The 23078-nt window shown below is 39.6% G+C and overlaps 1 protein-coding gene and 1 long non-coding RNA gene across 14 annotated transcripts in view; one reads left to right on the top strand and one right to left on the bottom strand.

The window, feature by feature from the left end:
* LOC309643697 overlaps positions 1-19121 on the bottom strand; it is a 108781-nt gene extending 89660 nt beyond the window's left edge. The window contains exons 1-3 of one of the 13 annotated variants that reach the window (XR_014253991.1): positions 18661-19093; positions 16969-17107; positions 4514-4801 (exon numbers count right to left, since the gene is read on the bottom strand). This is a non-coding gene — a long non-coding RNA (uncharacterized lncRNA). The other 12 variants (XR_014253994.1, XR_014253989.1, XR_014253982.1 and 9 more) reach the window with 12 other exon arrangements.
* A 98-nt stretch (positions 19122-19219) lies between these two features.
* Positions 19220-23078, top strand: part of REL (REL proto-oncogene, NF-kB subunit) — a 39127-nt gene continuing 35268 nt past the window's right edge. Inside the window, exon 1 of the mRNA XM_082426626.1 lies at positions 19220-19574. Within this exon, the coding sequence (XP_082282752.1) occupies positions 19565-19574 (10 nt within the window). The 5' untranslated portion in view covers positions 19220-19564. The remainder of the gene's footprint in view (positions 19575-23078) is intronic.

Here is a 23078-nt window from a genome sequence, read left to right as displayed (position 1 = left end):
ACAGTTCTATAGCTCTTAAATTGTTTTGGGCTGCAAACAACGGGAACCTCAACTCAACTGGCTTAAACCATAAGAGAATGGTTTAAGCAGCTAACCATGTCATCAAAAACTCAGATTCCCTCTAAATCTTTCTACTGTAACATCTTCAGTATGTCAGCTTTATTTTTAACTCACGGTCTTAAAATGGCTTCTATAGTTCACTTGTCACTCACAGACACAGCAAAGTCCAGTAAATTCCTAGATGTCTCTTTTTATTATGAATGAAAAAAATTATTCCAGAATCTCCCTAGCAAATTTCCCAACTTGTTACATTGCTCAGAAATGTATCATTTACCCATTCCTAAACCACTCTGTGGCTCAAGAATGGGATTACCATGATTGGCTTAAAGATGCACTTGGCATATATAGCACAGTGAATTACCCAAACAAAATCAAGATTCTGACAAAAAAGGGGAAGAGAAGAAAGAATGACAGATGGGGAGCCTTCTAATATTTGGATTTAATGTAATACAAAGGGAGAAATTCCCCTCCCATGGAGTTCCTAGATCATTGAATGGAACCACAATTAATACAGTTGCTCAAAGCAGAAACCTGGCAGTTCTCTTTACCTATGTCTCCCAATAATCTATTCCCCAAAGCCACTGTCTTAATTCAAGCACGTATCTTCTCTCCCCTCCATTGTTACAATTATTTTCCTTACTGGTCACCTGCCTCTAGTCTTCCACTTCCCTTAATCCATCTTCCACATTGTTGAGAGGCTGAGCTTTCTCTCATGGATTATCAGGGTATTCTCAGTGGAGCGCAAATGCTAAAAATGGAGTGACTTTCTCTGTCCACTTCCTCCACATGAGTTGGTGAAATGTATTTTGTGGCTGCGATATATGAAACAGTTCTGGTGCAAGGGTGTTCAAGAGACAGGTGAGGAAGCAACAGAGGAGATGGGATGGCATTCGTTGCTATCATCAGCCTAATGATGGTATGGAGTCACAGAAGGGGTTAGAGCCGAAAGATAAAGATACTGTATTCATAGTAGATTCTGTGAGACTTTAGGCACAAGCAGTCTTTTGTGAGTCCCAGGTGACTGTGATACAGTGTTGGACAGAAGGGAAGGTTTTCTGAGCTCAGCAAAGCAGGAAAGAATATTTCATGATCTATTTTACTCTGTCCCTCCTATTTCAGTGATATACCAAGATCATATCAAAAGTCTAAGGCAACATGGATGGACCTAGAGATTACCATACCAAGTGAAGTAAGTCAGAAGGAGAAAGACAAATACCATATGATATCACTTATATGTGGAATATAAATATGGCACAAATGAGCCTATCTATGAAACAGAAACAGAGTCACAGACATAGAGAACATACTTGTGGTTACCAAGGTGGACGGGGGGTGGGGGAGGGATGGACTGGGAGTTAGGAGTTAGTAGATGCAAACTATTATATATAGAATGGATGGATAACAAGGTCCTACTGTATAGCACAGGGAACTATATTCAATATCCTGGGATAAACCATAATGGAAAAGAATATAGAAAAGAATGTATATATGTGTATAACTGAGACATTTTGCTGTAAGCAAAAATTAACACAACATTGTAAATCAACTATTCATCAATAAAAATAAATAAATTTTTAAAAGTCTAAGGCAAAAAACATACACAAAATATACCCAGTAATATGAAAGAAAACTTTATGATTTTTAATATTGATCTATAATGTTTAATAAGTACTAAATAAAAATAAATGTGTCTATGTTTACTATGAAAATGAAAAAGTTCCTTCTGGAATATCCAAAATTAGGTTTAATATAGTTTGAACCTCATTAGAGATTTTGATAGTTTGCTGTAAATATTAGATTAAATATTAATAATAAATTATTATTAGATGAAAATTATGCTTTCTTCAATCTCAGTCGTTAGATAACAAAATACAAGTCTTTCTTATGCAATAATTTAAAAAGCCCAACCTTCTGCTCATAATTTCCTATTTTTCCAACCTTCCCACTCCATGGTCACACAAAATCTGTTTTTTAACCTCAATAAGACCTACAAACCTTGGAACTATTCCCAGTTTGCTAGGACATCCATTTTCCAGCCAGCTTCCTTCCTTAAAGAGCTTAGTAAAAAAAACTGTGTAGCAACACAAGACAATGTGGATGGCATAAATATCAAGTGGAAAAAAAAAAGGCTATCAAATTTTATGTATGCATAGTATTCATTGCTGTAGCTATATAAATTATGTAATAAAAGTTATCTGAGGATATACTCCAAACCATTACTCTTGGATAATTTTTTCCCAGGGTTGGAGGTAAAGTCATTTTAACTGATTCTCATTTTCTCTGCTTCAATTTTTTACCATAATCAAGTAATAGCAGAAGAAATAAATCAAAGCCTGCATATGAAAAAGTCCTGGAAGGAAACACATACACACACTCACACATACACATAGGTGATATCTATATTAGTAAGATAGAATTATAGGCCATTTTTCTTCTTTTCTACAACTTTCTTTAATGTTATATATAAAAATTTTTTTTTGGCCGCACTGCGCAGCATGCGGGATCTTAGTTCCCCGACCAGGGATCAAACCCACGCCCCCTACAGTAGAGGCGCAGAGTCTTAACCACTGGACTGCCAAAGAAGTCCCCTATATGTATAATTTTGATGGAATTTAAAAATAAAAATTTTAGCAAAAATTTAAGTACTTTGCATATTATTGAATAATTTAACTGGTTGGCTCAACTTGCTTCTATGATATTAATCCATGATTTTGGTATTTGTCTTAATATAATCACTATTATGCCTCTCTGCAGGCATGGTTACTTACCTCTTTGGAGAGGGAGAGTTGAAGCCTTGTGTGTGTGTCGCTCTCTCTCTCTTTTTATTTTTTTTATTTTTATTTATTTATTTATTTATGGCTGTGTTGGGTCTTCGTTTCTGTGCGAGGGCTTTCTCTAGTTGTGGCAAGTGGGGGCCACTCTTCATCGCGGTGCACGGGCCTCTCATTATCGCGGCCTCTCTTGTTGCGGAGCACAGGCTCCAGACGCGCAGGCTCAGTAATTGTGGCTCACAGGCCTAATTGCTCCGCGGCATGTGGGATCTTCCCACACCAGGGCTCGAACCCGTGTCCCCTGCATTGGCAGGCAGATTCTCAACCACTGCACCACCAGGGAAGCCCCTCTCTTTCTTTTTTAATAGTATCTCATGCCCAGTGGTAATAAATTGTTACTCATATCAATACTGGACTGATGCAATGTATAACAATTTATATTTCATTAGATATTCACTGAGCATCTCAATACTCAGGGCACTGTACTGACCACTGTAGGGAATAAACGATGAATATGAGTTTTACTTTTCCCATGGAGTTCAATTGAGGACTTTTGGGAAAACAGCATGAGGGTCTTCTTTTTTTTTTTTAATTGAGGTATAGTTGATGTACAATATTATATAATGAGAGTCTTAAAAGATACAGAGCCTGTCAATGCTAAGTACTCCATATGTAAGCATTTTTATTAGTAAGATTATGGCTGCTAAAAAATTTTTTTATATTGCTTTATATCTTAGATCAGATTTGGAAATGCAATGTGACATACAGGACAAAGATCCAAACTATTAGTTTGGAAGTCTAGTTTCAAGTTCCAACTCAGCAACTAACCAGCTGTATGACGTGGGCATAGTACTAAAATTTTCTGTCCCTCAGTTTTTTCATGTGTAAAATGGGTTCCTTTCAACCTTAAAATTTAACTATCCTCTGTTGAGACATATCAGAAACATCATATGACTTTAAGGTGATGATGACTTTATTACCAGTTCTGAAAAATGCTAATTCTAAATCTCTGCAAGTAATTATTGGATCACATGCTTGTGAAACAACAGCTATTATTACTACCATTACAGAAACCAAGTTAGTATACTATGTCATACTTCCAAGCAGTGCTATACACATAAAACTAGCATATATAGAACTATAGGGCCTACACAATGTAAAGATTAAAAAGAGAGAGGTATTTTATAAATGGATGTTTTATGACTGCTTTTTAGAGTTTTCACATACTAAGATTTCATTTCTCTGGGTGTTCACAAATCTCACGTTTCAGTTCCTTAAATGAAAATAGGTGCGTGGGGAGGGTTCCTCAGAGCTATAGTTCTTACTTTAGGGACTGGTGTTAGTTAGGAGGGAGAGCAGGCAAAACTGATGATGGCAGGATCTGGGTTTGCTGCCACACTCCAAACGATTTATGCATTTTTGAAGTTAATCTACATATTTCCATTTTCCTGACAGCAATTCCTGCAGTATCAGCAGTTTTCCAGATTAGAAATCTGGGACTTTTCTTTGACTTCTGGTTCTTCTTAATTCCCTATATCCAGTTGGTCACCAAGGCTTATTACTTTTCTTTGTAATACCTCTTGTTTTCCTTCCTCTTCTTTTTTTACTTCATTTCCACATTCACCATCCTGGTCTGTTTCAGACTCATATTTGTTTCACTGCAATAACCGCTTAATGGAGCCTTTTTTTTAAAAAATAAATTTATTTATTTAATTTTTGGCTGCGTTGGGTCTTCGTTGCTGCAAGCGGGCTTTCTCTAGTTGCGGTGAGCAGGGGCTACTCTTCCTTGCGGTGCGTGGGCTTCTCATTGCGGTGGCTTCTCTTGTTGCGGAGCACGGGCTCTAGGCGCGTGGGCTGCAGCAGTCGTGGCTCGCGGGCTCTAGAGAGCAGGCTCAGTAGTTGTGGCGCACAGGCTTAGTTGCTCCGCGGCATGTGGGATCTTCCTGGTCCAGGGCTTGAACCCGTGTCCCCTGCATTGACAGGTGGATTCTTAACCACTACGCCACCAGGGAAGCCCTAATGAAGGCTTTATATGCTACCAGTGTGATTTTCCTGAAACACTGCTCCCATCACAGCACTCTCTAGTTTAAGAACTTGGAATATTTCTCTAATGCCTATGAGACAAAACTAAACTACTCCTCCTGGCATTCTAACCCCTCCATTACCAGGTTTTAACCTTATTTCCCTCTGTTTCCTAACACATACTCATATTAGTTATTGTAATGCTAGCTGCTATAACAAAGAGATCCAAATGCAATGGATGAGAAAAGAGAGAAATTCATTTCTCAATTTAATGTCTGAGTTCCAGGATGCTCCATGCAATCACACAGGTTTTTTCCATCTTGTTTCTCGATGCTAACCTCTAGGACATCATCCTCAATATTAGAACTGAATCTGGATGACAGGACATCTCATTAGCTTGAGGGAAGGCGAAAAAAAAAAGAAGCAGGCTAAACATCTGAAAGGCTCTGCCTATGAATGGGTGGGCATATATTTCTACCCAAGGGAAGCTGGGAGATAGAGTGTAGTTGGGCAACATATATCAAGCTACAATTAATATAGATAAAGAAGAAAAGTCAGCTAGCACTGTCTGCTGCACACACTCTGCTTCAATTGTCCTGGTCTCTCCAACATGCAGTTTTTCTTTCTTTCTCTCCTTCCCTTCTCTCCACTTAGCCAAATGACATCCACCCTACTTAAGCATTACCTCCTGTCAGTATTGCAGCCATTTTCAAAGAATGCTTCAGTATGCTGAAGAAAGTGGAAATGGTTCCAGGACTGTTCAAAACTGACAGTCCTCATTTTTTTATGACGTGTTTTTCCCTTTAACTTTGTCTTTTACAACCTCTTAATCAACGGAAGCGGATTTTGGAGGTCTCAAACAATGCCCACATAGGAAGTAAGTAAACAGGAGAGTAGCAGTGAAGAGTTCTGGTAAAATCCACTCCTAACAGATGAGTCCGGCCATTGCAACTACATGTCCTGACTGGTAGTATTCGAACTGGGACTAGTGTGTAGTCTTTTTTTTTTTTTTTTAATTAATTTATTTATTTTTGGCTGTGTTGGGTCTTCGTTGCTATGCACGGGCTTTCTCTAGTTGAGGTGAGCGGGGGTCGCTCTTCATCGCAGCGTGTGGGCTTCTCATTGCGGTGGCCCCTCCTGTTCTGGAGCATGGGCTCTAGGCATGCGGGCCTCAGCAGCTGCGGCACGCAGGCTCAGTAGTTGTGGCTCGCGGGCTCTAGAGCGCAGGCTCAGTAGTCGTGGCACACGGGCTCAGCAGTTGTGGCTTGTGGGCTCTAGAGCGCAGGCTCAGTAGCTGTGGCTCACGGGCTCCGTTGCTCCACGGCATGTGGGATCCCCCCAGACCAGGGCCCAAACCCGTGTCCCCTGCATTGGCAGGCGGACTCTCAACCACTGCACCACCAGGGAAGCCCCAGTGTGTAGTCTTGATAAGGCTTAATTTCTTGTAAAATATCCTTGTGGCCTAAATTGATGTAAAATATCTGCATAAACTATGGATAAAAGTGGTATCAAAGAGAAGGAATGCGGTCATGTTCATCTAAAATTCTCTAAGAGACACACTGAATCTGATAAACAGGATCATTCTGGTTATTAGAGAAGTGTAAAAATAACTGCTTAGGCACGTTAAAGTATTCAGAGAGAAGTGTACCACTGTCTACAATCCAAGGTCTGTGTCGTTTGCAAAGCCAGGGCCCTTAGTTATGTATGGAACAGGGATAATTCAACAGACTTTTTTCACAGCCTCCATTAAATATTATTCAAGACTCTCTCACTCTTGGGGTAGTCAATACCAAATATAGATTCCAGGGCCCTTCTCCTACCCACTGAATCAGAATTTCTGGGAGTGGGGCCAAAGAATCTGTATTCCCAACAAGCTCCCCATGTGATTCTTCTGACAACCAAAATTCAAGAACCACTGTTCCAAACCACTGGGGATATTTTGGAAATCTATGACCAAATAGTCCACACCACTGGCATTTACTGCAGGAGTGGTCAGGAATGCTAGATGCTAGATGTCCTGCAAAGGACAGTGCAGCATGGCAAAGGATTGTCCACCATCCTCATGACTTACCTACGTTTCACCAGAAATTCACGTTCATGTAGATGAAAAGTCTATTATAATAATATAAGCCTAGATCACCACTCCATTTTACATATAAACACAAAATATTTTTTGCATGGTTTTAACAGAAACTGAATTTCCCAGTAATACAACTACAGTTGTCCCTCAGTATCCAAAAGGGATTGGTTCTAGGACCCCCACAGATACCAAAAATCCTTGGGTGCTCAAGTGTCTTACATAAAATGGCATTGTATTTGCATATAACCTACAGCACATCCTCCCTATATACCTTAAATCGTCTCTAAATTACTTATAATACCTAATACAATGTAAATGCTAAGTAAATAGTTGTAAATACAATGTAAGTGCTATGTAAATAGTTGCTAGTGACAGCAAATTCCAGTTTTGCTTTTTGGAACTTTCTGGAATTTTTTTCCCAAATATTTTCAATCTGTGGTTGGTCGAATCTGTAGATGTGGAACCCATGGATACAGAGGGCTGACTGTACTGTGTAAATCAAGAGAAGATTGTTTTATTAGAAAACTTTTTAAAAGTTGAAAAATCGTTAACTGTGACAGCTTACCAATACAACATATCAGTGTCAGGCTGCATTTGTAGCCTGTGATTCTACGTATAGGTGCAAACATTTGAAAACTTCATTATATCTTTTTTTAATTAATTAATTAATTATTGACTGCACTGGGTCTTCGTTGCTGCACGTAGGCTTTCTCTAGTGTGGCGAGCGGGGGCTACTCTTCCTTGTGGTGCGCGGGCTTCTCATTGCGGTGGCTTCTCTTGTTGCGGAGCACGGGCTCTAGGCACGTGGGCTTCAGTACTTGTGGCACGTGAGCTCAGTAGTTATGGCTCACGGGTTCTAGAGCACAGGCTCAGTAGTTGTGGCTCATGGGCTTAGTTGCTCCACGGCATGTGGGATCTTCCCGACCAAGGCTCGAACCCGTGTCCCCTGTACTGGCAGGCGGATTCTTAACCACTGCGCCACCAGGGAAGCCCCATTATGTCTTTTAATGTAGTCATGCCCAAGCATTTACATATCAAAGTCAATATTATTTTTTATAAATGACTTTTTAATTTCACCTCGATATTGCTATTACGGCATTATTTTTGTTTGAAAACATACATGGAAGGTAGATTATACATATGATTTTCACTTCAGGGGAGTAAAGGGGATGTTACAAATATCTGTTATAAAACAGTGGACACTGATCTGGTAAGGCAGAGAACCACTGCTCTTGATACTAAAGAACATATCTTAAACATTTTAAATCTTGCTGTTGAAAGAATAAAAAAGACACTTGGCATCAAACTGAATAGATGTAGTTATAACGAAGTTTTAGAATTAGATCAACTGTAGGCTCAGAAGAGCTATCCAAATGCAAGGTGTATGATATATAGCACACTAAAGACCAGACATGGTAGGATGTTCAATAACCCAACCAGGTCTGAGAAACAAAGGTGCTGATCTCTAGACAGGATAATTCATTCAACAAATATTGAACATCTGCTATGTGCCAGCCATCTGGAATAAGATTTCCTGCTTTCAAGGATTTTATAGTTTAGTAAGGGAGCCAGGCACATGACCAGATAACTGTAATTCAGTGTGGTAAACCGGCTGATAGATAATATGCTGGCTATTATGTTGTCCAGAGAAGAAAGAGCCTATCTGGCCAGGGGAATCTGTAAAGGCTTCCTGTAAACTGAGTCTTAAAGGATGAGGAGGAATGAACCAAGTGAAGAAATGGGGGGGGGGGGGGAGGTACAAACTATTACGTGTAAGATAGGCTCAAGGATGTATTGTACAACACAGGGAATATAACCAATATTTTGTAATAAATGTAAATGGAAAGTAACCTCTCAAAATTGTATAAAAATTTTTTTAATGTATTACACTGTGAAAAAAATTTTAAAATAAAATGAAAAAAGAGTACAAAAAAAAAAAAAAGAAGTGTGTGTTAGGACACGGAGAGGAGGGAGGTGGTGAGCAGGGTCTCAAGGTAGGGCTGTGCTGGTTGTGTGGCCCTGGTGGGGAAAGGTATTCAAAAATCTTTTCAAATATTTTTAAAAATTGAGATATAACATACATAAAGTAAACAAATCTTTATACACCAGTATAGCTCAATTAACTTGTAAATATATGTAACCCATGTCAAAGATAAACAAAGCCAGACACTAGTTAGAGTGATAAAGACGGATTCTATTCAGTTCAGTAGGGAAGACAGCCCAGTGTAAACTGACTTCAACTTTCATTTGTGCAGAGGTAACTGGGCATTTTCAAGGGAGAATGAGGGAATAGGGAAGGAAATGAGCAGCATGAGGGAAGTGGAAATTTATAAAAAAGTGGGAAGGGGAGTTGGTCAGTATATTTAGGCCATGCAGGTTTGTTAACTGGCACTTATGGAAGTGAGGCTCCCACCCTCCCACAGAGACTGGGAGATAGAGGTCCTGACTTTAGGTGTTGACTGGAATAAACAGTAAATTCTTTTGGCAACCTTGAGTTTTCTCAAGCAGGAACCGATGGGGGCTGAAGTTGTCATCTTAGGGATGTGGCCTTGAGCTATCAGAAAATTTGCTAGTGTTATTCAAGTCTCTTAGCAAGAGAGGATTGGCAGAATCATTTGTGCCGAGAGTCTTCAGTTGTTATAGGCCAAGGTTGAGGCCTAGTTGAGAAGAGGGCTCAGAGGAGCCTGACAAGAGTTTGGTCAAGGAGAGAGCCTTTCTCACTCACCACCCAGATCAAGATATAGAACATTTCTAGCAACTCAGAAGGCTCCCTCAGGGCCATTTCTCGTCAATTTCCATCCTTAAAGATACCAAATATTTTGCTGTCCATCACAATAACTAGTTTTATCTGTTTTTGAACTTGATATAGATGGATTCATATAGTATATACTCTATTGTATATGACTTTTCAACTTATAAGATCCACCCACATTGTTATGTGGCAATAGTACATTCTTTTTCATAACTGGGGAGAAATCTGTATTACGAATATAGTGCAGTTTATTTATCCATTCTGCTGCTGCTGAACATTTTAGTTGCCTTCCTATTGTTGGATAATACAAATAAAGGTTCCCTTAAATATTCTTATCTGTCTTTTGGTAGATACAAGCACTTATTTCTGTTTGGAATATACCCAAGAATAGTACTGCTGGATCATTGGGTATTTATATTTTAGGTTTAATAGATACTGCCAATTTTCCAAGGTTGTTGTACCAATTTATATTCCTACAAAAAATTTTAAGAGAATTCCATATCCCCACCAACACTTGGTATTATCCTTTTATTTTTAGTCATCTGATGAGGTGTAGCATTATTTTATTGTTTTTTTAATACATATTTTCCTGCTGACTAGTGATTCTGAGCATCTTTTTATACACTTATTAGTCATTTGGCTATCCTCCTTTGTAAAGTGCCTATTTGAGTCTTTTGCCCACTTAAAAAAATTGAGCTACCTATCTTTTTTTTATTGATTTGTAAAGTGGATATGAGTGTACCAGTTGGGTACTCTGGGAAGCAGATGCCAATATGAAATGAGCAATGCGAGAGATTTATTGGGGTAACACCTACGAAAGACAAAGGGGAGAGAAAGAAGCAGTAGATAGGGAAAGTTCAGATGCAGGTCTGACACTTGTGAAAAGAAAGGGGGAAGGAAGGAAGAAGTGGACAGGAATAGAATTAGATTGGGGTGCATCTATGATAAAGTCTCAGCCAGCCGCATGGGGAGCTCTGACACAAAGAATGCCCACAGAGAAGTCCTGTGCTGGCCAGAGATAGCAAGCCTTTGTACCACCACAGTCCTTATAACTGGCTAGGTGCTTCCAATGAAACACACGGCCTTGGCTTGAAAGCTGAGGTAGACCCTCTTGAGAAGGGAGATCTGAGCAGAGTATCTTCAGGGATACCATAGAGTTCTTTATCAGATGTATGTATTGCAAGTATCTTCTCCCAGTATGTGGCTTGCCTCTTCATTATCTTAGTGGCATTTCTAGTTAATTTTAATTAAGTCCAATTTATCTATCTTTTCTTTGCTAGTTAGCACTTTTTGTGTAATGTTCAGCAAGTCTTTGCTTATCCCAAGGTTATGAAGGTATTCTCCTATGTTTTCTTCTAGAAGGTTAATTATTTTACTTTTCACATGGAGGTCTATGATCCATTTAAAATAATATTTTAGGTACGGTATAAGTTTGGGGTCAGGTTTCATTATTGTCCATATAGATGACAAATTTGTCCCAGCACCAGTTAATGAAAAGACCTCCTTTTCCCCCACAGAACTGCAGTGGAGACTGTTGTAACAAGTGACTGTATATGTATGGGTCTGTTTCTGGATTTTCTAATCTAGCCCATTGTTCTATTTGTCTAAAACTATGCCAATATCACACTATCTTAATTTCTGTAGTTTTATAATAAATTTGGCTATCTGGTAAGGTACATTCTCCATCTTTATTTTTCAATATTGGCTTGGCTATTCTAGGACTTTGGTATTCCTAGATATATTTAAAAATTACCTTGTCAATTCCAACAAAAAATATGTTTTGTTTTGTTTTTTTTTCCAATTTTTCAAAGACAGTTGTAATGCCATGGGGAAAATGCTCATGATGTTAAAATGAAAAAAGCAAGATACAGTACCATATATGCAGCATGATCTCAACTATGAAATAATTTTAATATTTATACATTGAAAACAAAAGACTGGAAGAAAATGCACCAAACATTTAACTGCAGTTATCTCTGTATTGTGGGAAAACAAGATACTGAATTTTTTACTTTTTGGAAATTTTCAAATTTTCCAAGAAATTAGTATTTATAAATCAGAAAACTAGTAAAAAAGAATTAAACTTAAATGTTAAACTGCTTCACAACTAACTACCAATGGATTATTAAGGAAGTACTAGGTGAGTAAACTGGCTTTGAGGCATGGCTACATGGACTTTTTCACCTCAATGGAAAAAATGTCCAAGAAAATTTTATTGCAAATTCATGACAGTTTTGTATTATTAATGTTGGAAGCTTTAGTTAAGTTTTACCCACAGAAACTTCAGTTGCTAATATCTAATCTTAATATACAGAAAATGCCAACTTTTCATCAAAAATTTAATGCTATCTTAATTGCCTTAATTTGCTCAGAGGCTGGTCTGAACAAAGGGTATAATTTTAAAATTCCAGCCTTCAGAAGAGTTTCAATTAAAGAAGATTTGAAATAATCAATTTTAAGCAATTAAGAGATGAGATTTGCTTTTGGTGCACTGATCTCTTACATCTTAATTTCCAAATAAGTTTTTAAAACATTTTACTGTTAAATAACTATTGACAGTTCTATTATTTCAGGAAGATGCAGAATGCAACATTCAACAAACATTTATTAAGAATCTACTGTGTTCCACACATTGTGCTAGGAGTGTGGGCAAAAGGAAGAAAAGGGATTCTGAAAGGTGGTTGGATATAAATCCCCCACAGGTCAGTTCTAATTAATTCTGTACAACAGAAAATTGCCACGAAGTTTCTTTCATACTGTACCATTGGTTTAAAAGCACTTAACCTAAGTATTTGTGTGGCTGTCAACGTTTGTTTCTATATATTTAGCTTTATCAATGGAAGGAATGAAGAGTGACAGAAAAGGGGAGAGACACAGAACCAAGCACAAATAATCAAATTTCTTCTTAAAGGTACAGATCTCAATTTTATCAGGAAGATTTGTTCTCACCAAAATTTGGGAACTTCTCTACTACACACAGGCCAAAGAATGTTCTGACAAAATAGCAAAAGCTACAAAACTTGTGCTCAAAGGAGCAAGAAAATCCTATTGGTCCATGCTGCCTAAAATCACAGCTTTCCAAAACTCTAGGCGAAGAAGGGATCCATTTTATGACAAATTAGGAATCTGCCTTACATTTTTTTCTAAGTAAAAATTCCTACCTGACCTTACACCCCTAAATATGATATCAAATGAATGCATTTTTCTTATACGGCCCTATACTCAGTCTCTCCAGATCCAAGAATCTTGTCAAGCAACTTAATGATTTAAGAGACTAGGGATCACCCCATATACCAGAAAAAGACTTTGTTAGACCAAAAAGAGAAGCCAGATATGGAGCCTATTAACTCCTGAAGCGATGGCACTGTGCCTCAATGTGATCGCCTAGGATTACATGCTTCAAACTGTCTAATAATGCAATTCTATTAGTCTAGAAACTCCCTGAGAGATTATGTGATTCATCTTTGTATCACCTGCCCTTATCACTACTAGCCTCTAATAAATAGAATGCTTGGCTGTTTACTGTGTTCAGTAAATGTTGGGTAATAGGAAAGGCTACAGAATGACAAGATACATTTGTATTTTTAAATGATCACACCTTCTACAGAACGATTTTAATTGCAGAAATCAGAACTCATAACACCACATATGCTGGGTTTTTGATTGGGACCCATTAAATCTATAGATTAGTTTGGAGAGAACTGATATTTAAACAATACTGAGTCTTTCAAACCACAAACATGGCATGTCTGTGGGAAGGAGCATTCTAGGCAGAAAGGAAAGCATGAACAGGGCAGAAAGACAAGAAACGGCATGGCTCATGGAATATGAGAAGCTATGAAGCAGTTCAGTGAGGTGTTAAGTGCAAGGTGTGGAGGGCAGAAGATGAGGCTAAAGAAATGGACAGAGGCCAGATTATGGGGGAACTTGTCAGCCATGTCCAAGTTTGGATCTAAGGCTAAATGGATGGCCTTAAAGCACAAGAGTGGTATGGTCTGATGTGCATTTGTCCAGAGGAGTCAAGCAGCAATGGGTTTGAATATGACTGAGTGGCTTTCAAATGGGACAAAATTATAGACAGGCATAATAGTTAGAAGTCCATTCCAGTAGTTCAGGTGAGATACGATGAAGATTTGAACAAGGACAATGGCAGTTAAAATGGAGAAGCAATGGATTCATACTGGACTGGTAAAATCAGCAGGACTTGATGATGGGACATTGTGGGTTAGGCAGGGGATGATTAGAGAGCGAGCCAAAGATGGCTCCCAACTTTCTAACTTGTGTCTGGGTAGATGGTGGTACAAGGAATATGGGAATAAGAGTAAACTTGGAAGAGGAGATGCTGTGTTGGTTGAGTCTGGGATGTCTATGAGTCTCCTAACAGACAACTGGATATACAGGTCTGAAAGCCATGCAAAGATCCAGGCTGGATATATGGTCCTGGGACCACAGGTAAAATCATGGGAATGGGTGACATCACCCAGGGAGTGTGTGTGAGCTGAGAAGTACTTAACATCCCTCCCTCATATTCCCATTCAGACTTAAATTTTCCAAGTTCTTTGTCTTCTTTTTCAAAAATAAACCCATTGATATCCCCTGGGTTAAAAACCACACAAGAAATACTGTGTACTGGTCTGACATTATATTTATGACCACAAATTTCAAATGATCATTCAGTACAGCCAGACACATCTAATGTTCCACTCTCACAGACTGCATTTTCAGCTTCTCCTCTTGCTTGTTGCCCTCCACTCTCAGCTGAACATAACCTCATACCTCATACTTCACTGAAAAAAAAAATGCAATTTGACTGACTACTTACTTCATCTCTATACCACCAGGTCTACCAGGTTCTACTTTCCTTCTTGTTACCACAGAGAAAGTGTCCCCATTCTAATCTATGGTCAATCCTATAACCTGTGCTTTAGATTTCATTCTTTCTCCTTTACTCATTACTCCCTTCCTCTCAATCATCACCAATTTCTCCTTCACTAGTGAGTCAGTCTTATCTTTTACAAACATGCCTTAATCTGACCCTCTATAAACAAAACAAAACTGCAGTACCAGAGACTGCTAGTGATTACTCATATCCAATTTCTTCTCTACTTCTACAGCACATATTTAAATTCCATTTCTCAAATTGTATTTCTCAGCCCCCTTGTGGAGGCCACACGGAAAACAGACTGTGACCAGAAGGAATGTATTCCACTTTCAGGTCTGGCGCATAAAAATCTCCCATTTGTGGGCTTCCCTGGTGGCGCAGTGGTTGAGAATCCGCCTGCCAATGCAGGGGACACGGGTTCGAGCCCTGGTCTGGGAGGATCCACATGCCGCGGAGCAATTGGGCCCGTGAGCCACAACTACTGAGCCTGCGCGTCTGGAGCCTGTGCTCCGCAACAGGAGAGGCCACGATAGAGAGGCCGCGGTAGTGAGAGGCCCGCGCACCGCGATGAAGAGTGGCCCCCGCTTGCTGCAACTAGAGAAAGCCCTCGCACAGAAACGAAGGCCCAACGCAGCCAAAAACAAATTAAAAAAAAAAAAAAAATCTCCCATTCGTGATTCTCTACCCTCTTTCCTTTTCCAAGATGACTTTCAAATCCACATGTTGGTGCTACAAGATAGAAGGCATCTAGGCTCCTGTATTACTTCTGGAAGAAAGCCACTCAACTCACATTGGACTGTGACTCAAGTGATAAATAACCTTTGTGTTAACCTGTTGAGATGGAGGTTGTAGCGACAGCCCTTAGCCTAAGACAACCCCACATCCCCCTCCAGCTATTGCCCCATTTGTTTCCTTTAACAGTCTTCAAAGAGTTGTATATACTTATCCTTTCCATCATTCTCTTCTCAACCTCCTCCAATTCAGCTTTCATTCCCACCATTCCACTGACATGGCTCTCATCAAAATGACCTTCATCTCGCCAAATCCAAGGTCATTTCTTTATTCTCATCTTTTGCAGTCTCTCAGCATCATTTAACACAGCTGACCACTTCCATTCTTTTTGAAACAGTCTCTTGGTTTTCCTCTTCTTTCACTGGCAGCCCCTTCTTTTCTACCAGCCTTCCTGGGTTCTTTTTAATTTTTTTTCTCTGTGCTCCTTTTTTTTTTTTTTTTTTAAATGAAATGCTGCTGACTCACACATCTTTATTTCTACCTTTGACCTCGTCCCTTAGCTTAGTTCTATATATTCAACTACCTACTCAGATATCTAATAGGCACCTGTAACTTAACAAGTCTAAAACACAACTCCTGGTTTTCCCTCTCAAACCTTTCTCTCACCAGCCTTCCCTTTTACCTTGTTGCTCAGACCAAAAATGTGAGTTATCCCTGATTCCTTTTTTTCCCCTTCCATCTGCATCCAATCCATCAGCAAGTCCTTCAGGCTCTGACACCCAAATCTTACTGAATATGACCCTTTTTCACCATCTCCTCTGCTAAAACATAAGTCCAAACCACTTTTACTTCTCCCTTGGACGACTGCAACAGCCTCTCTGCCACTCTGCTTTCACTCCTGCCCCTGGTTAGCATACAGTGTCCCTAGCAGTTTAATACATCAGCCAGAGTAAACATCTTGAAATGTAATCATAAATCAATCACGTGCTTAAAACTCTCCAGTAGGTTCCTGTGTGCACCTGGAATAAAATCCATCCTCCTTACCATGGCCTACAAAGCCCTACGTGATCTGGCCCCTGCTTATCTCTTCAACCTCATTCAGTTTGGTTTGGTCCCTCTGGTGTTTCAGTCCCTCACATAAGCTCTTTCCTGCCTCAAGGACTTTGTACTTGGTGTTCCTCGCACTGGAATGCTCTTTCCCTGAATCTTTCTGTGGATGTCTCTTTCTTATTTCTCAGGACTCCGCTCAAATGTCACCTCCTCAGAGTATCCCTCTCCCTCAGTCACTTTCTATCCCATTACCTCATTTTCTTGACAGCAATAAACAAAATAGTTTAATAATAGTATTTTAGATGATCTTATTTGCTAACACGCTTGATGTCTTTCATGTGAGACAGAGCTGTGTGAAGGCAGAGACTTTGTCTTTTTTTTTTTAATTGAGGAATAGCTGATTATCTTGTTATTAGTGTTCGTGCCACAATCTAAAGAGCACCTGGCACAGAATATATATTTGTTGGACTGAATAAATAGTATCAAAAACTGTAAGCCCTTGAGGAATAGTACCATGTGTTACATTATAATCCCTACCAACTAGCTGCCAAACATCTTTACAGTAATAAACTATTTTCCCCCCACATAAGTCCGAAAAAAAATAAAAGCCACTACTCACATCTGTTGTTGTTTTTAGTCCATCCATCACCTTGTCTTGTAATCTTCCTTTTTTCCTAATTACGTTTATCCTGCACAAGTGAAATATTTTCACTTTTCAGATGTGGACTGGATCTTTGAAAAAAGGGTTCAGCAAGTTTCTAAAATAGTGAAAGGATTTTCAAAAAAGCCTTTAAAAAGGTGAGATAATATAAATCTATAGCTTATTCATGTGACAAATAAAAATAGCCCTGGAAATAAATACAAACATGCCATCCTATTAGTGAGGAGGTTTAAATAAGCGAGTCTTTGAAAAATAAAAATAAAATGAATTCAAAATTCTGTAGTGTGACTAAATCTCATAAGATCCAGCTTGTGATTTCATAGATTGGAGTGGTTTTAGGACTAGTTTGGGGTCCTGCAACTGGGACAGATTCTGTTTGGCCCAGAACTCTTCAGTAAGCAAACATTATTGTGTCCTATTAAGAAGCACCTAAAACCAATCAATTTCTGGAGGTGAAATATAAACAAATACACACAAAATATTTTCCATTCCTATTCGTCTCTCATCCTCCTGTTGGATTCTTAAACATTTATGCTTAGTTCATTCATATAGTTCTCACATTTGGGGTTGTAAGGGTAAATACAAGTCTAAAATAATTAAATTTAAAAATGTGCCTGGTGCCAAAAAGAACAAAGAACATTACCCCCTCTCTTTTCATTTAGCAATTCTTTGAGAAAAATAGAAGCTATAAATGATTTCTCTCTTTGAGATGTATGTACAGCTTTTAAAAAGCTAAACAAGCTTCTTGCCAGTTTTGCACCCCCTTAAGATCTTTCTTGGGGGCCTTTGAGCTATCTCTTTGAAATGTGAATATCAAGGAGGATGGTGCCCCATCTCTCTGTCTCTGTGGGAGTTTAAACCTTGGCTTTTGGCTCCAAGATGTAACTTCCTATTTTTTTTCCTTGGGAGAAGGACAACAGGTATGTAATTGATTGCATCTGTCTGATTACATAAACGAGTGAGATTTCTTCTCTTTGCAATCTCTTTAGTGCATCACAGTATGGTTTAATGCTTATTCTATAATAAAACTGTTTCATTCTTTTCTACTTTTCTATATTTTGTGGAGAGGATGTTTTGGGCGTGGCAGGAGAGTTTATTTTTAATTAATTCCCCAACTGGGTCCTCCAGTTTTGGCACTTGTATGGCTGATATTTCCCATTGCCCCTCCATACTTATTTTACGCAGTAAAGGATAGTGGAAAGAGCATGGAGCTTTTGGAGTCAGAAAACCCTGAGTTTAAACTGTTCTTTTTTTTTTTTTTTTTTTTTTTTTTAGTAGCATTCTGAGGTATGAACAAGTTACTTAACTTCTCTGAACCCTGACTGCCTCATCTATAAAATGAGGATAATAATACATTATAAGGTAACTAAACTGACACAAAGAAGGTTCTTTACACATGAAGGAAACAAAGTTAACTTAGATTCCTTTAGCATACTAAACTTTCGTCCTCCTTTCCACGTGGGTAACTCTGTCAAACCCCAAGGCAGTGTCCCCGTCATTAATCTTGAGCACACTGAGTGATGAGGCAACGAACTCACACTGCAGACCTCACGAGTTTAAAAAGTTTTAGTTTGTAAAGTACGTTAACAGAACAACTGAGATGATGCAAAGGGATAAGATCAGACTGCTGGGGTCCCCGTATGCAAATACCTTAATTACAGGCGCGCAGAGGCCGCTGCAGCTTCCGCACTTCCCCTCGAGGGCGCTCCGGGACGCCCGCGCTGCGCCGCCCGCCGGCGCGGGGGCGGAGATTTGCATGTGCGAAATCAGGAAGACGGGGAACCACCCAACGAAAACCCCAGCTGTCCTTACCCCAGCCTGGGAGGACGGGCCCCACTTCGCCGCCCGGCCCGCCCCCAAGTGCTCGCGGGCGGCCGGCCCTCTAGACGTCACCGCACCCTCCCACCCGCTCCTGAACTTTAAGCCACGCGCCCAAGAACACCCTGGAGGAGGGGGATTTCTCAGTAGCCGGCGGCTTTCGCACGCTCGGGGCCGTCACCTCCCGGCTCCCAGCGTTCCCTGCGCTCCCGAAGGTCCCGCGCTCGCGCTTCCACGACAAGGTCCCAAGCCCACTGGGGCTCCGGGAGAGCGGGGGGGGCGGGGCACGGGCGGGGCACGGGCACGGGCGGGGCGGGGCGCGGGCCGCTGAGAGCGGACGCACGCGCGCCGGTCGCAAGACGCTCCGCCCCCGCCCCAGCCCGGGGGAAGCGGCTGCGAGAAGCTTACGTCAGCCGCGGGAAGTTCCCCTCCCGCCGGGCTGTTCGCCTCTCGGGCCGACCTGCCCTCAGCTGTAGCAGTGCTCCGCCTCCTGGCTCCTGCACCCTGGACGGGCAACGCAGGGTGACCGGAGCGCGAGAATTAAGCGGGTGGGAAGGTGTGAGCCGCAAACCCAGAGGAGGGCGGGAAGGAGGAAGAGGAGGCCCCGGGGGTGGTCAGGGGGACTGGGGATCCCGCCGGCAGAGGTCCCTTGGCCGCCTGACTGACTGACGGGCTGATTGACTGCAGCGGCCTCGGGTCTGGACGCTCGGAGCGGGGCGGCGCGGTGAGCGGAGCCATGGCCTCGGGTGAGTGTTCTCGGCGCTGGCTACCGAGGGCCGGGCGCGGGCCTGGCCCTGACGGCGGGGGCGGGGGAGGAGCGCGTCCGAGGCTCTTGCCGCTCAGGGTTTCGGGCGCTCAATTTTGGTTGTGACTCATTCTGTCTTTAAAATCGCCTCTGGCAAACTGTCAACCTTTTTAAAAAGTAAGCTGGTTCAGGGTTTGCGTGCGAAATCACAGTCACGCTCTGTAGTTTGATTCCATTATAATAGCCGGAGCCTTAGAGTTTCCCAAAGACTTGGTTTTTGGATTAGGGAAGTAATAAGAATCTAAATAAAGGAGGACGAAGATTTCCCGTATTTAAAAATTGATTTAAATTGAAATGGTGGTTTTACGTTTTAGAACAGGAACGAGGAACCTTCCGATCTCAGGAGAGGTCTATCTTTTTTAGTTTAATTTCATCAATTGCCAAGAGGTGATCGCTGTCGTGCTGACAGTTGGACAAAATGCGGTGCGGCTTTAAAAATCACCAGTGGTATTTTAACAGGTCTTAAGTGGAAATGTTGCTTCAACAAAGTGGATCATTTTTACTGTAAAGTGCGTACTTTCTTTATGGAACAGAAGTCGAGTTTTGTTTTGTTTTCCTTTGTTGGAAAGAAGGGGAAAAGAGGATTTTTAGAATTCCTGTGCTTTAAAATATGAGTAAGAATGAAAACAACTTTCTGTCACTTATGTGAATACTTATTTTTTGTCAATAAATGCGTGGATCTCTTGCTTTGGGGGAAACCAGTTTACCAAGAAACTGCTTAAAGGGTTAGGGAGGGAGCCTCACATCCAGCCATGGTTCAGGTCTGCCTGTAATCTAAGGGAAGTAAATCAGGTAGACTGCATTCGAGTGGGACCTTTACAGAAGTCTGGAAAGGTTTATGGGGGCACTTTCCCGGCAGAGGGAGCAGCGTGAGCAGAGGCTGAGGGACCTAAAAGTGTGGATTAACCTTGTGCTAAAGAGGGAGGCTTGTTTATGCTTGACCCGCATCCTCCCAACTCCCTGGTTCAGTGACCCTCAGTAGAAGGCTGATGAGTAGCGGAGAAGAGGAAGTAGAAAGCATAAAGGACTTTTTTTTTTTAAAGGGTTGAGCAGAACAAAGCCATAGCTAGTGCTGTAGGCTGAAAAGGAAATTGGGGTGGTTCACATGACATTTGATTTCAGTTTGTCTGTGGTTTTCATGTGAGAATACAAATGTAGTTTAAAATATTTCAACTTTCTCTTTAGCCACCTAAGTGACCCTAAACTTTCAGATAATCTTGTAAATTCATAAATTCAAACCGTGTTTAGATTAAAAGTGCAAAGTGACTTGAAATACTTGGTTAATTTATTGATTATCAGAAAGATTTTGTATGAAAGTTAAAGAAGGGCCAGCATTATAAGAAAAAAAAGTCAGCCTTCTGGTAATTTAACCAAACTTTGTTGATATATGGCATGAATGTAATACTCCTAATTCTTTCAAAAGAGAAAGAAAAGAATTAGCCATTTATATAGAGTATCCTAAGACTCACATCATTTAAAAATGTGATACAATTTAAACTTGTTTAATGACACTATATTTTGTCCTATTGTGAGGACTGATTTCCTAAATTGAAGGGGAAAAAATTTAAAGGAATGGAAAGTTGTAGGGTAATTTTCTTTTCCTTTTTTTCCTGTTTTCTGGAGTTGCATTAAAATGGGACTGTTTAAAATATAACAAGTTATTTAAGTTGTAATTCAGTTGTCTGAAAACTGCTGAGGAAAAGTCTGGGTTTCCTTAATCACTCATAAAGACCTTAGACAAAAAGATTCACAAAATTATAAACTCCCATCCTGTTTTGAAACAGTAATTTAACCGAAAGAGTAACAACAACAACAACAAAACTTTTGCTTAATTAGTTTATCATTGTCTAATTTAGAGTCTGTTTGTAGTAAAGTTGTATAAAACCTCAAAAAGTATTTTTATTGATTACCAAGCATTTAAGACCATTTCTCACCGGATGTAATATGTAAATAGGTGTCTGTAGTTGAATATATGATCTGTATAACGTGAAAGTAAGAGATCATTATTTCATAAATAAAATTATATAAGTACCATGAATAACTGGGACTTTATGTATGATTCTAAATTTTGTTCAATTAAATTATATTATTTAGGATTTCACAGCTCGAGTTCTATTAAGCTATCTTTATTGCTTTTTTTAAAAAAAATTACACCTTGGTTCCAGTCTTTTGACACAATTAATGAGGACAGGCATTAAGAAAAATGTTCTCAGTCCTATCCAAGGTATGCATAGACAGTCATTACTCTTGTATATTTATGATTCTATCCTGTTTAATGTAAATAAAATTAGCTCTTTTTTTGTCTGAATTTAAAGCTTCTCATTGTTCCAGTAGAAAGTGCAAATGTTCCTGTGTGCGCATAGCTCTGTTTACTAATAAATAGTACTGTCTTTGGTAAAATATGTTTTAAAATTTAGGTAATTTATTTTTATTTACAGTTTTAAAAATTATTATTTTTTAAATTGGAGTATAATTGATTTACAGTATTGTTTAGTTTCACATGTACAGCATAGTGATTCGGGTTTTTTTACAGATTATATTCCATCATGGGTTATTACAAAATATTGGGTATAATTCCCTGTGCTGTACGGTAAATCCTTGTTGCTTATCTATTTTATGTATAGCATATTCACAGTTTTCTTTAGTGTAGTTCTGCTACGTCACATAATAGGAAGTACACAAAGAAATTGTGTTTGTTATCGCACTACTTACCAACTTTGTAGTGTAAATTGCAAGAGAACTGTTTCTCTTGAGTAAGGGGGAAAAATCAATGTAGTATGACACAATTTAATCTTTAATGAAAAACTGGAGCTGGAATTGATAGGTAAAGACAGTGATTTATTTTTTTAGTAGAAGACTGAACACATAAACATGAAGGCTGCTTCAGAAATGCAACACATGAAAATGTAGAGATAACAGTAGTATAAAAGAATTAAGATGATATATGATAGACATAGAGTGAAGGGAATGAGCAAGTGAAATGACTAGGGAGGAATCATGATGAGTCATAATTGGGAACATCTGGGGTGTGTGTAGTATCTTTCTCAAATATAATTTGAGGGACTCAGAGTTTCCTTTCATTCCATCTTTCTTTCATCTGTGTTTTCTGCAAATGATTGTGTTTGTAAGCACATGACCCAAATAATTGCATGGGATGTACTTATAGTAAAAAATTATTTGTTTAATTCGTATTTAAATGGGCATCCTATAATTTTTATTTTTAAATCTGACAGTCTTAATCCAGACAGATGATTTGGCCCTGCCATCTGTTTTTAATTTAGTTTCTCTACTTTTTTCACCCTGGAAGTTAAAATTTTTTTTCAGGACTTATTCGTCCACCCCACACCCCAACAGCAGTGGAATCTCTAGCAGTAAAATCTCTTTGCCAAAATTTTTTACATCTTAATTATTTACCTCGTGGTGCATACATCAAATACTCATCTGC

This window comes from Balaenoptera physalus, assembly GCF_965194825.1.
Source record: "Balaenoptera physalus genome assembly, chromosome: 15".
NCBI lineage: Eukaryota > Metazoa > Chordata > Mammalia > Artiodactyla > Balaenopteridae > Balaenoptera > Balaenoptera physalus.
The sequence above is the reverse complement of the archived record's forward strand: the minus strand, read 5'-3'. Positions and strand labels throughout refer to the sequence as shown.